Source organism: Hipposideros armiger, unplaced genomic scaffold (genome assembly GCF_001890085.2).
Source record: "Hipposideros armiger isolate ML-2016 unplaced genomic scaffold, ASM189008v1 scaffold_888, whole genome shotgun sequence".
NCBI lineage: Eukaryota > Metazoa > Chordata > Mammalia > Chiroptera > Hipposideridae > Hipposideros > Hipposideros armiger.
This window is the reverse complement of record NW_017732238.1, coordinates 284,255-298,897: the sequence shown is the minus strand read 5'-3', so window position 1 is coordinate 298,897 and position 14,643 is coordinate 284,255. Positions and strand designations below refer to the sequence as shown.

The 14,643-nt window shown below is 45.1% G+C and overlaps 1 protein-coding gene across 3 annotated transcripts in view; it reads right to left on the bottom strand.

The window, feature by feature from the left end:
- HMGXB3 (HMG-box containing 3) overlaps nucleotides 1-14,643 on the bottom strand; it is a 46,861-nt gene that overhangs the window by 2,677 nt on the left and 29,541 nt on the right. For all 3 annotated transcript variants that reach the window (XM_019630058.1, XM_019630060.1, XM_019630059.1), the window contains 8 exons: nucleotides 13,598-13,899; nucleotides 12,978-13,105; nucleotides 9,197-9,328; nucleotides 8,096-8,280; nucleotides 4,313-4,532; nucleotides 2,821-2,954; nucleotides 1,943-2,059; nucleotides 193-402 (listed from right to left, as the gene is read on the bottom strand). In XM_019630058.1, coding sequence (XP_019485603.1) covers nucleotides 193-402; nucleotides 1,943-2,059; nucleotides 2,821-2,954; nucleotides 4,313-4,532; nucleotides 8,096-8,280; nucleotides 9,197-9,328; nucleotides 12,978-13,105; nucleotides 13,598-13,899 — 1,428 coding nt within the window. The remainder of the gene's footprint in view (nucleotides 1-192; nucleotides 403-1,942; nucleotides 2,060-2,820; nucleotides 2,955-4,312; nucleotides 4,533-8,095; nucleotides 8,281-9,196; nucleotides 9,329-12,977; nucleotides 13,106-13,597; nucleotides 13,900-14,643) is intronic.

Here is a 14,643-nt window from a genome sequence, read left to right as displayed (position 1 = left end):
CTGTGCCCTCACACACCCAGGGGTTGATCAGTAAAAGTTTGTACAGTAAATGCTGGTTCCAGGGCACCCAGACTAAATACTGACGGAGAAAAAGGATGCTGGAGATGGTTCCCAGATGGCCTTCCCGAAGAGCCAGGGGGTGGACACGGTCAGCCTCCGGGGTCTCTCCCAGGTCCTCGGAAGACAACTCACCACAGGCGGCTCCGTGGGGCTGGAGAAGCAGCCCTGGTTCCTCCCCCACATCTGGCTGGTCAGCTCTGGGTAGCAGAGGTCAGCACACAGGGCCACGGGCGTGGCCATGTCTACCACATAGACAGGCGGCCAATGGCGGGAAGAGGCGAGCAGGTCCACATGGTCACGGGCACTCTCGCCCCGCACGAGATACTTGGAGCCGCAGACCACCTGGGGTCGGACATGGAGGGCACACACAGGGGTAAGAGGCCAGTCTGCACTGACTGGTCAAGTCCTCACTGGCTTTTTCCCGGGAAGATGAAAAATCAGGTTTCATGACTCACAGTCATCCCGCCAGAGCCCATGGCATTCTGCTTCCCTCCGACTTCTCTCCCTAAACGAAGTCACCAGTTCCTCCTCGCCCTCCGGAAAGAGGAGTTGGGAGCATCTGGTCCTCGACTGGGGCTGAAATACCCCGAGGGCCTCTGCTCCAGCCGCTCCCCCTTCCATCTCACCCTACCCAGCACCGCCATCTAGCCCAGCGGTTCCCAATCCCGGCGGCACAGCACTGGTAGCTAAGAACTGGTTAAAAATGGAGGTTCCTGGGCCCCACCCCAAACCTAGGCAATAGCCTCTGGGGGTGGGTCTAAACATCTGTACTCTGAGCAGTTCCCCACCAGCCCTGATGGAGGCTAGTAAACACCTCCACTGACAGGGTCCCCAAGTGCCACTCCATTGCCAGGCAGCTGTCCATACACTAGAAAATTCTGCCTCTGCCTCTACCTTCCACCTTTACACCCACCAGGCCTGGCTCTCCCATCACAGCCCTGAGATCTGTAGCTCTCACATCTGTCCCTGTGTTGTCAAGTGCTTGTCATGAGATGGTCCCAGTCATATGAACACAATTTTGGAGCAGGCTCTGATCTGCCAGGGTGGAGGCATCCAGCGTCTCACTTAGACTCAGCTTCTGTTAAAGGAGCTGACAGCCTGATTCTCTTCTGACAGCCAGGTCGCCTTGCCCACTCACACACCTCAGTGAACCGAAACTCTGCTAAGGCCCCTCCCCCCACGTAGTGCTTGCTCAGGGTGTCTTCTGCCCCAGTATCTCCCTGGGCCTACTGTCACACAGCACACAGCCTTCCCAGAGAGATCCTGGCGCTGTCCTGTCCACACCCTCTACAGCAGAGTGATCTTCCTAAAACCAAAACGAGACCATGTCCACCCTGTCTCCCACTCAAAACCATCCAGTGGGTCCCCTCATCGCTCTCAGAAAAAACCCAAACTGTTACTCTGGCCTACAAAGCTCCACACGACCTGGCCTCTGGTGAGCCCTCCGACCTCGCTCCTCTGGGCTCACGAGGCTTCCCCACTCAGGGCTTAGGGGTGACTCTTCCCTCTGCTGGAACGTTCCTTCCCTAGCTCATCACTGGGGCTCTCAGCCTTTTCTGGCTGCCCCACAGAGAGCAGGTCCCTCTCTCTTACTTCCTATCCTGGGCCCTTGAAATGAGGTCAACTAGGGAGAAATGATGTTGCTCACCCTTGTACCCTTAACAGCTGAAGAAGGGGCCAGCACACGGTGGGGTGCTTAATAAATACTAACTAATGATGACCCAGGGTCCCTCCCTAGACCAGTGGCTGGCACCTCCCTAAGGAGCTGCCCAGTGAGCCGAGTACCAGCTCACAAAGGACGAGCTGGATCAATCATCCGACTCTGCGCGGGCCAACCGCCATGAACAAATTCACCCCGCGGTCTTGAGATTTGCCTTCTTACCTGATGGGGGCACACTTTGTAGATTTTACCCCCTGTGAGATGAGGTGGGGGCTGTCTAACTCTGGCTCCATTCTGTACAGATTCATAGAGGGCCAACAAGGAGACGCAGAGCTGGTCCTGGAGCAGAAGGACAAGATTAAAAACACGCCAGTAAACAGTGCACAGCACCAAATGCTCACGTCAATACCTAAAGCAAAAGAATAAACTGTCAAGGCCAGAGTGGGTGGGCCTTTGAGCCTCACAAGCCCAACGTCCTCTAGGTATAGATGGGGACCCTGGGGCCCTAAAAGGACCCAGGCACAGCCAGCCAGACTGACTGAGCTGCCCCTCTGTCCAGGCTACTCTGAGGCCTGGGTTCTTCCTACTTCCCCCAGGGCAGGGAAAGCCTCAAAAAGAAGCTGGCACTTGAGTCTAAACTTAAAGGACGCATAACATTTTCAATAGCATGTTAGCAGGAAGTAAATAACGTATGGATAAAATACTCACTCTCCCTCTGTGTGAATTGTAACAGCACTCGTTTTCTAAGAGCCTGGCTAGGTGACAATCAGACACTGTAAGAAGTGACTTCCTGACAGTGACCTCGTGAGGTTGGTATTTTGGTTATTTCTACTTTGCAAACGAGGCTCAAAAATATAAGGTGCTTATCCAAGGTCACACACAGTAGGCCAGAGAGCCAGGGTTCCCACCCCCAGAGTCTGAACTCACTGCCGTCAACAGAGGAGCTGGCCAGAGGGAAAGGCCTCGCGTGCAGGTTACCATCTGGAGGTGAACTATCTCCCCAACACAGGTGCCCAGGCACAGGTATTCATGCCCCTGCCCAGAAAACGGACCACCAGCGTGCTCCCAACGCCCGTCTCCACTGCCGCCCCGACACTCACTTTGGAGTCTTCTGCCCCGTAGGGGACGCCACACCGCCTCAGCAGGCACTGCAGCTCCTCCGCACTGTAGGAGCCCATCTCCTCCAGCTTGCAGGTGCCCTCCTGAAGCAGCCTCACCAAGACACTGCCATTGCCTACAAGAGACGACGGTCCTGAAGGGAGGGGACTGCCACCGGCCACCAGAGGTCACAGGCAGTCCCTCATGCATGAGGATGAGAACAAGGGGGCTACGCCTACAGTACAGCAAGCAGTGGAAGCAGGCTCTGCCCTGAGCACTGCCCTGGGCGCTGGGGGAGGTGGGCTCAAGGCAGATCTTAGGACTTCTGCAGATCTGAAGTCGCTCGGAACTGGCTTTGTGCCCCCTGAACATCTAGGGGAGACATCCAGCAGAACGGCCTTGCAAAGAACCCCAAATGGGTCAGCTTTTAACCTTTTAAGGTTTTTCAGAACCAGGATCTCATGCTTACCACACTGCAGCACCAACAGAAGCAGCAGCTTCCATTTAAAAACTGCTCTTTACACACTATGTGCCTGAACTTGCCTAATCAATAGAACTAGGTGGGCGCCTTCAAAAAACAATTCTTGGGCCTTGAAGCAGCAAACAAGAGGTGGGATGTCAGCACCTAATGTTAGGAAGCACTGTGTGAGAACCAGTGGATCACAACATTTTACGTACTTACAAAAATCAATTTAGTGGGTCATACCCAGAATTTAAAAAATGAAACTAAGTAGAAAATAAAGTACATTGCACTTGGTAAGAAAAAGTACTGTTTTATAGAAGTTTTTAGTTAAAGATATACACACACGTACGTACTTATATGAGTATCATGCTGGGTCATGATGCAAAACCTATTTCTTACTGTGAGTTGCAGTTAAAAAAAAAAAAAAGTAGGCGGCTACCACTCTAACTGTATTAGCTCACTTAATCTTCACAACCCAGGAGGTGGGTAACTGCCTCCTTTGTAAATGAAGCAACAGAGGCTCAAGGCAATGAAAGGATTTGGTGGCCGTCACATGGCTACTAAGTGGCATAGCTGGGACTCAAATCCATGTTTTCAGAAACCTACACTCTCAACAGCTTGTCCAGGGCACCTACATGTATGTCCACAGAGCATCTACAAAAGCATCAGAAAGACTGTAGAAGGCAGACTCCCTGGCCTCCCTCTACACTGATCAGTGAGAATCTTTGGGGTTACAGCCTTATCACAAGCATCTGCAGAGGATTTCCACTGCTCAGTATAGTGTGTCCCAGAAGGCTGGCTGCGGGCTGTGAGGGTCAGTCCTCCACAATATGGCCGGCAGCTCTTCAAAGCTCTGCACGACGACTTTCATCTCTAGGGCATTCTGTCACAGGTTGTCCTGTCTTTCCGGAAGGAGCCCTTTGGGTGGGCCTGGCCCCCTCGCTGCCACCTGTGCTGTCTTGCCATGGCCAGCGTTGCAAACTCTTAACTGGGCCCTTCCCTGTCCCCAGCCAGCCGCCAGGTGGCCTTACCAGGTACTGGCTGCACATCCGGGCTTTTGTCTTTCTCAGTGTTGACGACCACAGCTCCTCTCATGAGTGGTGGGAAGAAGGGGGCAATAACAGAGGCATCAAACTTGGTGATAGGGATGCTGGCAGGGAAGGCCACCTGCTCAATCACCTCTGTCTCCATCGTGGCCCAAAAGTCCTCCACGTTTACCTCACTAGAGCCCAAGAACTCAGGCCAGGTGAACTAAAAGGTCAGGATAAAAAAGGTCAAACTGTAGGAGCCACAGAATATTAGCAACACAATAGCCTACCGATACACTCCGGGCAACCGAGGCTGGGGTGGGAGGTCTGACAGCCATGCACCACTGGGACGCCCCCAAATCTCACATCTCAGTACCTGACTGCCTTTTGGCCACATTCCTTTCTCCTAGACCACAGCACTCCCCAAGACCTGAACAGGTCCCAAGTCCCTTCTGCATCTATCACTTTATTCATATCATTTCTCCTGCCTTGCAAGGAAAGGAGAGCTGCCATTTGAGTACCTGTTATGTGCCAGACACTGTCTAATCACTACTATACAAGCCTGGGGGTGTCTGAGATGAGACTACTGAAGTAAAGGACAGAAGAATGTGAACAAAGGTCTAGTTCCGAAGCACACACCCTTAGTCCCTATACCCAGCTGGCAGGAACCACTGGAATAAAATTTAGTGACACCCACCCACTTCCAAGGCCCTGGTGATCCCGACCTCCTCCGGAGGGCCTCCCAGACCTTGCCAGCACACAGCTAATACCTCTACCTTATGCAGCATTTGCTTATCTAATGCAGGTATCTAACACTTGTGCTGTCAGCTTTTCTTCCTGTATCCCTTTTACATGGTCCTCAAAGTGTGACCCTGATCCTATTAATTCAGGTCAAATCATTCAGGTTACTTTGCAATGCTGATACCTGGGCCACATATCAATCTGTATGAACTAAATCCCTAAGTTTGCATTAAAAAAAAAATCCCTATGTGAGCAATTCTCGAAGTGTGGTCCCTGGTCCAGCAGCATGAGCATCACATGGGAACTTGGTAGAAATGCAAATTCTCAGCCCCACTCTAGACCTACTGAATCAGAAATCCTGTGGGTGGGGCTGAGCAAACCCTCCACACTGAAAAGTTTAGTGCGCAGGGATGTAATGTAGAGGTGTGTAAGTGATGTAATTCTTATGCCCACTAAGTCTACACAAGAATCTGCCTCATTTTACTTCCCCTTCCTCCACCTCACAAGGCACAACTGCATGTTTTAAGAAAGTGACACATCTCCCAACACAATTTCACAAGACACTGAGCCTACCCTCTCCACAAAGAACAGGGAACAGGAAATGCCTGTTTGCACAAACTGACTTGGCTGTTGTCATTAGGCCAGAGTACTACTCTATACAGTCCAAGGAGAGGAGCCAACCAGACAGTCTCCTCATGCATAACTGCATATACAAGTTTTGTTCAGTAACTTCCTGCTTTTTTTCAGACTTCAGAATACCTCCCACCCCTTTCTGCCCCGACACACCACACCACTCTGCAAACACAAAAGGGAGAAAATAAAGCAAGTTCTAGTCTCTAGAAAGAACTACCCAGCACCATAGAGGGACAAAACATGCATAGTGAGAATGAAGGAAATACTACTCCATGAGGAAAGAGCCTTGATCAGGGCAAGGCAGGCGCCAGGCAAGATTAAGAGACATGAGCTTTACTGGGGGGTGGGCTTCTGTCTATCCAGGAACCAAAAAGTCTCTGTAGCCAGATGTGTTTAGAAAAACCAGAGCTCAAAGCCCCAGGAGGTGCTGGTGAGCATGGCAGTGCCTACGAGCTTATACTCTGGAGTCACACAGCCAGACCGAGGTCAAATCCCAGCTCCACCCCTTCCTGGCTGGGTGAGTTTGGACAGTCTCCTGGGCTTCATTCGGTCTCTTCATCTATACAAATCTCATATGGTTGGGGTGAGAAGTCAGTCATATAGTAAAGCAGCGAGCACAGAGTATGAACTGGACACACGTAACAAAATATTCAATAAATCATAGCTGCACTACTATTAATATTACCAATAAGCAAGCAGATCTGAATGAGTCTGGAATAGCCTCTTGGTGAGATAACACACAAAGTTATTTTACTGTTCATTGTATCTACAAGGAACACTTAAAAAGCTCCAGGAAGTATGCTTGTTTTCACATGTTTTGTTATGCGCCACTATTCTTCAAATAAAAATATTTGATCAATATATACATATACCTTTTTTTAATTAGGAAGAAAAGGAGAATATGCATTAAATCCCTAATGTGCTCAGTTGGCCATATGGAAATACACCAAAGCTTTTTTCTAGTGGTCCCATACCTCCCCCAGTGGTGAACAGGTGCGCTGCAGGTTCAGTGCCTGAAGAGTCACTTTCTGTTCCAGTCCTCTTTGGTCATGCCAGTCGAGTTCAGAGATGGAAAGCTCACACCCGAGTGTGACTGTACACATACTCACTCACACCGTGCCTGTGCCTACGCACGCAGACCAGACCTCTCAGCATGATCATGGAAAGAGTTAACCAACCTATGGAATTTCTGGTACCCTATTATTCCCAGTTTGTCAAGTTTTATCATAAACTGTTACTTGAATAATACTGAAAGCCTTTTTTACATCTAATGAAACAATCATATGGGTTTTCTCCTTTAATCTGTTAAGTAGATTACATTAGTGTATTTTCTAATGTTGAAAGAATATTGCTTTCTTGGGGTAAACTTAGTCACGATGGATTACTTTATTCGCTGCTAGAGTTGATTTGCTACAATCTTATTCAGGACTTCGGCATTTATATTCATGAGTACAATCAGCCCCAATTCTTTCTCTTATATGTCTGGTTTTGTTTTCAAGGTTCTATGGCCTTGTACAATGAATTGGGAAAATGTACCTGCCTTTGCTATTCTTCTATAATTGGAATCATATATTTCTTGGGTTGTTAGAATTCATGTATAAAGCCATGTGAGTTTGGTGTTATCTGTGTGTGAACATTTTTTAGGTAAGAAATTAAGTCAAATCAGGTCTTTAAAATTCTTCAGAGACTCCATTTTACTCAGTGTTAGGTCCTTAAACCAGCCCAGGAACCCCAAGTAGAGTCCGGCCCTCCATGGCCTCTTGAGCCTCACGTACCCTACTACTCTCTCCACTGCTCACATACTCCAGCCACACGGGCCTCCATGCCGTTCCTCTCCATGCTCAGCAAACCCACCTTAGACCCTGTTCTTGCTGCTCCCTTTGCCTGGATTATGTCTCCTCTGAGAGAACCACCTGGGCTTCAATTTCTATTCAATGGCCCCCATCAGAGAGGCCGTCCCTGACCACCCTCTATAAAACAGGAATTCCCCTTTCCACCACACTGCTCTCTTTTCCTCACCTGCTTTATTGTTACTACGTTCCTCTTAGTTAATGTATTATATATATGTAAATCTTATATTAATAAAATATATATAAGTATTAATGTTTGTTTCCTGTCTCCCCAAACCAGCATGTGAGCTCCTTGAGCACAAAAAATTTGTGGGTTTTTTTAAGTGCCATTTCCCAAGTGTCTAAAACGTGCAACTAGTTCATATTTAATAAATTTGTTGACTGAGTAACAAATGCCTCTATTTGCACCTGACCTTTCTTAGATGAAAACCTGGGCAGTGGCAGGAAAAAAAACGTGTCCTCACACAGGACAGGACTGGAGCCATCTGCCCGTGGGGACATCATGCAGGCAAAGTGTGAGGACAGTTCTAAAGGTCACCCACGGTGCCAGAGAGGCACTTACCTCCACACTCTTCAGTGCCAACACATTTTCTTCACTCCTCTGGGCCATTTCCACTTTGGGGGCCACGCCACAGATGCCACAGATCATGTCATTGTAGTCTCGGACAGTGAGACACTCAAAAGCCCAATAGCCATTGCATAGCAGCTCCTGTAGCTGGCTTAGCTCCTCCAAGGTCAGCGTCTTCTCTGGAAGAAGAGCAAGAGTTCTGAGTAAGTGAAAGAAAAAGACCCTGAGGCCAGTGAGGATGAGCTAGCAAGAACAGCAATTCTGCAAGATGGCCTCTCCCCTAAGAACACCCAAGGGTACTAGCCACCCTGAGGGTCAAGCACCCTGGCCCTCAAGTGCTCTGGTGGCAACCCAGAGAGCAATTCCAATCAGAGTTACAGCTGCGTGGATTAAGCACCTACTAGGCACTAGGTGCCGTGCTGAGAGCTTCAAATATATTATCTCATTTAACGCCCCATCTCTATGAACCAGGAGCTTTTATTATCTTCATTTTACAACCGGACAAGCTGAGGCACAGAGCATAGTCCGCAGTCACAGTGCCACTAAGTGGCAGAACCAAGACTCAAACGCAGGCCTGTCTGACTCTAGAACCTCCGCACTACCCCATCTGACCTCGTAGCAGAGAAGGTACAGGGTGACTGGAGTCTGTCGGAATGGGATGGAAAAAGCACAAACAGAAATAAGTAAGGAGAGCAAGGGGAAAAATAGTTTCTAATAGTAAGGAAGGTGATCTCCACCCTCAATTCTCAACATGAACTTTGGGACTAACAGCAGACCTCCAGGAGCTGTGTATCAAGAAGCTGAGTCTGATTAACATGCAGTAAAGCCAAGTCTACCTATGATCAAAGGATGAGCTTCTAAAAGTTAGTTTAATCTCAGGCTGAGGGTCCTTGGATGCAGAGACACACTCATGCTTTCCAAAGTTAGTCTGGCATTGTAAAATTCCAGAGGGGGAGTGTGTTAGAAAGCCAAGAATGTCTCCTTTTCCAAATATCAGACTTTCTCCCAGGATGACTCTTTCCACCAAAACCCATCACTGAAAATTCCCAGGGAGCTTAGGACTAAAACTGGGAAAGGGATGGAGCCAGCCTTTACCTGTCTGCTCCTGCACCGACTTCAGAAGGGCACTGATGGACACTCTGGGGTCCTCTCCCAGCTTGATCTGGTTTCGGATTGCGAACAGCAAGTCCAAGCTCACTAGCAGCTTGTTCGCCACGTTAAAGAGACCTGCAGGTTATGGACAGGCACAGGGAAACGCACTGTAACGTCATCCACAATGGCAAAAACTTGGGAACAAAGTAAATACCCGATAGGGAAACAGTTAAATAAATCATGGTACATTCATAAAATAGCAAGCGATGCATCATTATAAAGAATAAGGTTGACCTAAATGCTCTGACACAAAGTTGTCTATAATACATTAAATGAAAAAAAAGTGAGCAATAAAATACATACAGAAATTTTTTTTTTTAAGATTAAAAAAGAAACACCTCCCTACCATCCAGCTCAGTCCTCATGACCAGCGGGGTCACTCTTTCTCTACCTCTCACAGCTGCACCATGGGGAAAGGCCCGGACTATCTTTTAGCCCAGATATGTATAGGGGATGTGATAAAGGCTATAAAACTACCCCTATACCAAAATCTGGGATAAAAGACTCCAAGGAATTTAAACGCAGTCAGTTTAAGACAAATAAAAAAGGGGGGTTTTACATTTGCACAATACATAATGCATAAATTTACACAAAAGAATACTTTGGAATATGTGTTGCCATTAAAGAAAGGTTTAAAGGAATGGGGAAGGCCTTTCTAAGCACAATACCAAAGGCATTTCGAAGCCATAAGGGAGATGAGAGCGATGATTATATAAAAATTAAAACAAAAATAAAAAGGAAAAAATATCTTTGTGTTCAAAAAAAAATTCAGAAATTTAAAGGACAACTAACTGATAAACTGGGGCAGAGCTCTGTCAATAAAATAACCCCAAAGGAGAATGGAAATATTCACAAAAAAATTCACAAAGGAGAAAAAAACACACAAAAGATATACAATCTTCCAAATAATCAAAGAAATACAACAAATTAAGAAATGATATGCCAGTTTTTACCTGTCAAATTGATAAACTTTAAAAACTTATACTAATCTACAAAAAATTCCTAAAGCTCATCAGTGAATTTAGCAAGGTCACTGGATACAAAGTCAATACTACCCAACTGTATTTCTATACTAGTATTAAACAGCTAGAAATTGAACCATGTCATTTAGCACTGAACAAAATGAAATACTTAGGTATATATCTAACAAAATATGTGCAGGATCTGTATGCTGAAAACTACAAAACACTGATGAAAGAAATATAAGAAAACCTAGTAAAATGGAGATAGACCAAGTTTATGGATGGGACAATTTAACATTTTTAAGCATGTCAAACTCCCCCAAATTCATCTATAGATTCAATAAAATCCCAATTAAAATTCTAGCAGGATTCTGTAGACACTGACAAGCTGATTCTAAAATTTACATGGAAATGTGAAGGAACTAAAATGGATGAAATAATTCAGGCAAGTACAAGGTTGGAAGATTCACTCTACCTAATTATAAGACTTACTATAAAGCTATAGCAATCAATACAGGGTGGTAAACAACATAAACGAAAGGAGCAGAATAGAATGCAGAAATAGACTGACACGTGCATGATGAATTAATTTCAACAAAGGGACAAAGTCAATTCACTGGAGAAAGGACAACCTTTCAACAAATGGTTGTACAACAACTGGACGTCCACAGGCAAAAAATAAACTCAATATAGACCTCACGCTTTATATAAAAATTAATTCAAAATGGATTACAGACCTAAATGTAAACCATAAAATTATAAAACTTTTAGAAGAAAACAGGAAAATATTTATGATCTTCACCCAAGTAAAGACAACTTAGATATAACATCAAAAGCATAATCCCTAAAAAAAAAATTTGATGAACTAGTTTTTATCATAATTAAGAACTTTGGCTCTATGAAACATTCTGTTAAGAAAGTGAAAAGACAAGCCAAATAGACCATAAGGAAATATCTGCAAATCACTTACCTGACAAAGGGTTTGTATCCAGAATATATAAAGAACAACCCAATTAATTGGGCAAAAGGTGGAACAGAATACTTCACCAAAGAAGACATAGAGATGGCAAATAAATCCAAGAAACGATGCTCAACATCACTGATCATTGAGGAAACACAAATTAAAACCACAATGACATACCACTACACATACCTATTAGAATGGCTACACAAAAACAAAAAAAACAGACAATACCCAGTGCTGACAAGTGGAGCAAGCCAGTGTTCTCAGCCATTGTTGGAGGGAATGCAAAATGGTACAGATACTTAGGTTAATGGTTTGGCACAGTCTTATAAAATTAAACATACACTTACTATGAGGCCCAGCAATAATCTGACTCTTAGGAATTTACCAAAAAGAAATTATAATTTATGTTCACACAAAAGCCGTGCACACGAATGTTTACAGAACTCCATTCATAACTGTCCCAAATTGATAACAACCCAAACATCCTTCAACTTCAACAAGTGAACAGATAAATTATGGCACTCCGCACACTGCAAAACCAACAATAAAAAAGAAAAAATTACTGATACATACAATAATATGGATGAATTTGTAAGGCATTAGGTTTAGTGAAGAAGCCAGGCTCAAAATGCTACATACTATGACTGAATTTATATGACATTCTAGAAAGATAAAACTATAGAAATGGAGAGAGTATCAAAAGGTTGCTAGAAGTTAGGGGTGAAGCATGTATTTGATTACAAAGGGACAGTACAAGACAATGTTTTGGGGGTGATGGAACTGTTCTGTATATTGATTATGGTGGCAGCTATACAACTCAGGGCATTTGTCAGAATGCAGAACTACACAACTGTATGTAAATTTAAAACTAAAGTTAAAATTTAAACATATATAATCCTAACGTACTACTGGCCTAGACAGACTGCAGGGAAATGGCATTCTCGTTAACTGCAGGCAAGAGCATAAAATAGTAAACTCAATGTGGTAATACAAAACATTAAAAACAAGAACTCAAAATAAGGCACCATAAGGTTCTGAAGACAAAGAATAAATAACACATGCTCTTTAATCTTCAATACCCAATTCTACATATAAAACTCAAAAGTCAAATTCTCACAATGGTTGGTACATGGTTAATATTCAATAAATGACTGATGTTGATAAATGAACAGAGGGGAAACAGATGAATATATAGCTCTTTTGAGCATTTGCCCAAAGGAAATAACTAAAGCTGTACACAGAGAGTTAATTATAAAATAGACTCTAAAATGGAGTGCCACATACTTAAAAATGGTCATGTATTTCTCCCCTTGATGGCACAGGAAGACAGATGTTCAGGATAGACTGCTAAATTTTAAAAAGCATATTTCAAAATAACATTTAGAACAACCCCACTTGAAATAAAAACTATAAACCTATAAATTCTTCCATACTTTCTTCTATTCTGCATGGATGAGTAACACAGCTGGAAGGTCAGAGAGCACAATGTTTAATGGTTATCTCATGGCAGAAGGATTACTACTGATTTTTTGTTTTCTCTTTTTACTTGTGAGCATTTCCCAGTTTTTCCACAATGAAGATCTGTTATTTTAAAAATAACTTTGTGTAAAGATCCTAGATAACAGAATCCTAACACTTGAGAGATAAATGTAATCTTCAGGAGCTGAGAAATCCCCTTTCTCAGAGGCCCCATTTGAGAGAAGGTCCAGTGCTCAAAGGACCAGAGGTCTGACCCACAGAGGCCGTTCTCAAGCCTGCTTTGGGGCCCTCTGAGGGAAGACAGACAGGCGCCTACCTGTGTAGATGTCCATGAAGCTATGCAGGGCCAGACAATGGGGATTCAGACACATCTTCACCTGGGCAGTCACCACCTGCAGCCGGCTGGCTGTCAGCAACCAGCACTCCTGGGGCCCGGCCAAGGAGCTAGTACACAAAACATCACCAACAAAAACAGAACAGCTATCAACCTCCAGGGTTCCGTGATGAATAGCAAAATTCTCAAGACTTTAACACAATAGGAAAATAAAGGTGCTGGAGCTTGCATTCTAAGGTTTTCTAGGAGGGTGTTCTGACTTTGTTGGAATCACCCCCAAAATTAATATAACTCAATTTATTACCCAAATTAACCAACTGCGCGGAACTCCCAAATCCAAGCATTACACTCGGCAGTCCGGATGTAAACTAAATCCTAAACTGGTGACAATAACTCTCAGGCATTTTCAATGGAAATAATGGATAATTACTAATTATTACTTTTATTAAAACTAGCAATTGGAAAAGTAAAGGGAACCTAAGAAAAGCAGAGAATAACATCTGCCAAGGTTACATCTTGAAAGTTGTTTGAAGAAAGGGGCAATAAGGACCAAGTGAGACTGGACAGCTAAGATGCAGGGTAGATCTGAAAGGGGTGCTTACTTTTGTCCCCCTTTGAATAATGGGCTGCTACAGAGAAGGCACTGCGTGGACGGAGACTCATAATAATTCGACCAAGAGGTCTGCTCGATGGTGACTGTCTCCTCACTCACGTTGGACAGGATGAGTCGAGAGCTGTTGAGTTCATGAATCAAGGCGAAGACCTCGGCCAGCTCGGACTCATTCTCAGGAATCTGGAGGACTTTGCGCAGCAGCTGCAGTGTGGACTGGCGCTGGATCTCCCTCTGGGCCGTGCTCAGGGGCTCTGTGGCACTCAGCACATCTGGGAGTGGTGAGCTCGCCTCCTGGGAAGAGAGTGGAGCGTCACCAAGCCCCCGGGGCACAGGGCTAGCCTCAGGCTATATCATGAGAGGCTGTGAACAGCAGAGGGATGGGCCCGCGACTGAGAAGTAGGAAACCTAGGTTCCTAACCAGGTCAGCTGATAACTCACTGTGTGACTCACGGCAGATGCTTTCTCCCTCTGGTGCTCAGTTCCTCAATCAATAAAATGAAAGGACTATATACAGCCTTTGGTAATGGACTCAAATGTCAGCTCCCGTTCACCAGGTATGGGGTTTGGAGGATAACAGGCCTGGGTTTCACTTCTGGATATGCCACTCAACAGCTGTGTATATGTGACCCAATGCAATTTATTTAATCTTTCTGAGCCTCGAATTTCCTCCACTATGAAATGGAGATCAAAATACTAGAAATATCCTAGAGTACTTGTAAGGAGTAAACCAGATATCAAAAGTAAAGCACTTAACACAGTGCATGGGATGCAATGAAAACTATGCATGGTAGCTTTGATACATAAACAAATATCTGCACTGCCTAAAGTACTTATCTTTAATGCTTTGTGGCTTCTAGGTACAAGGGAACTTTATACATTAGTCAGAGGCTTCTAGAAACAAGGTTCTGAAATGTTCATTAAAAACTGGTCCTTCTTGGGCCAGCCGAGTGGTGCGTTGGTTAAGAGCTGGCTTGGGACGCCAGAGGGCCCCGGTTTGGATCCCACATATGAGGGCCAGTGACACTGCCCTCTACA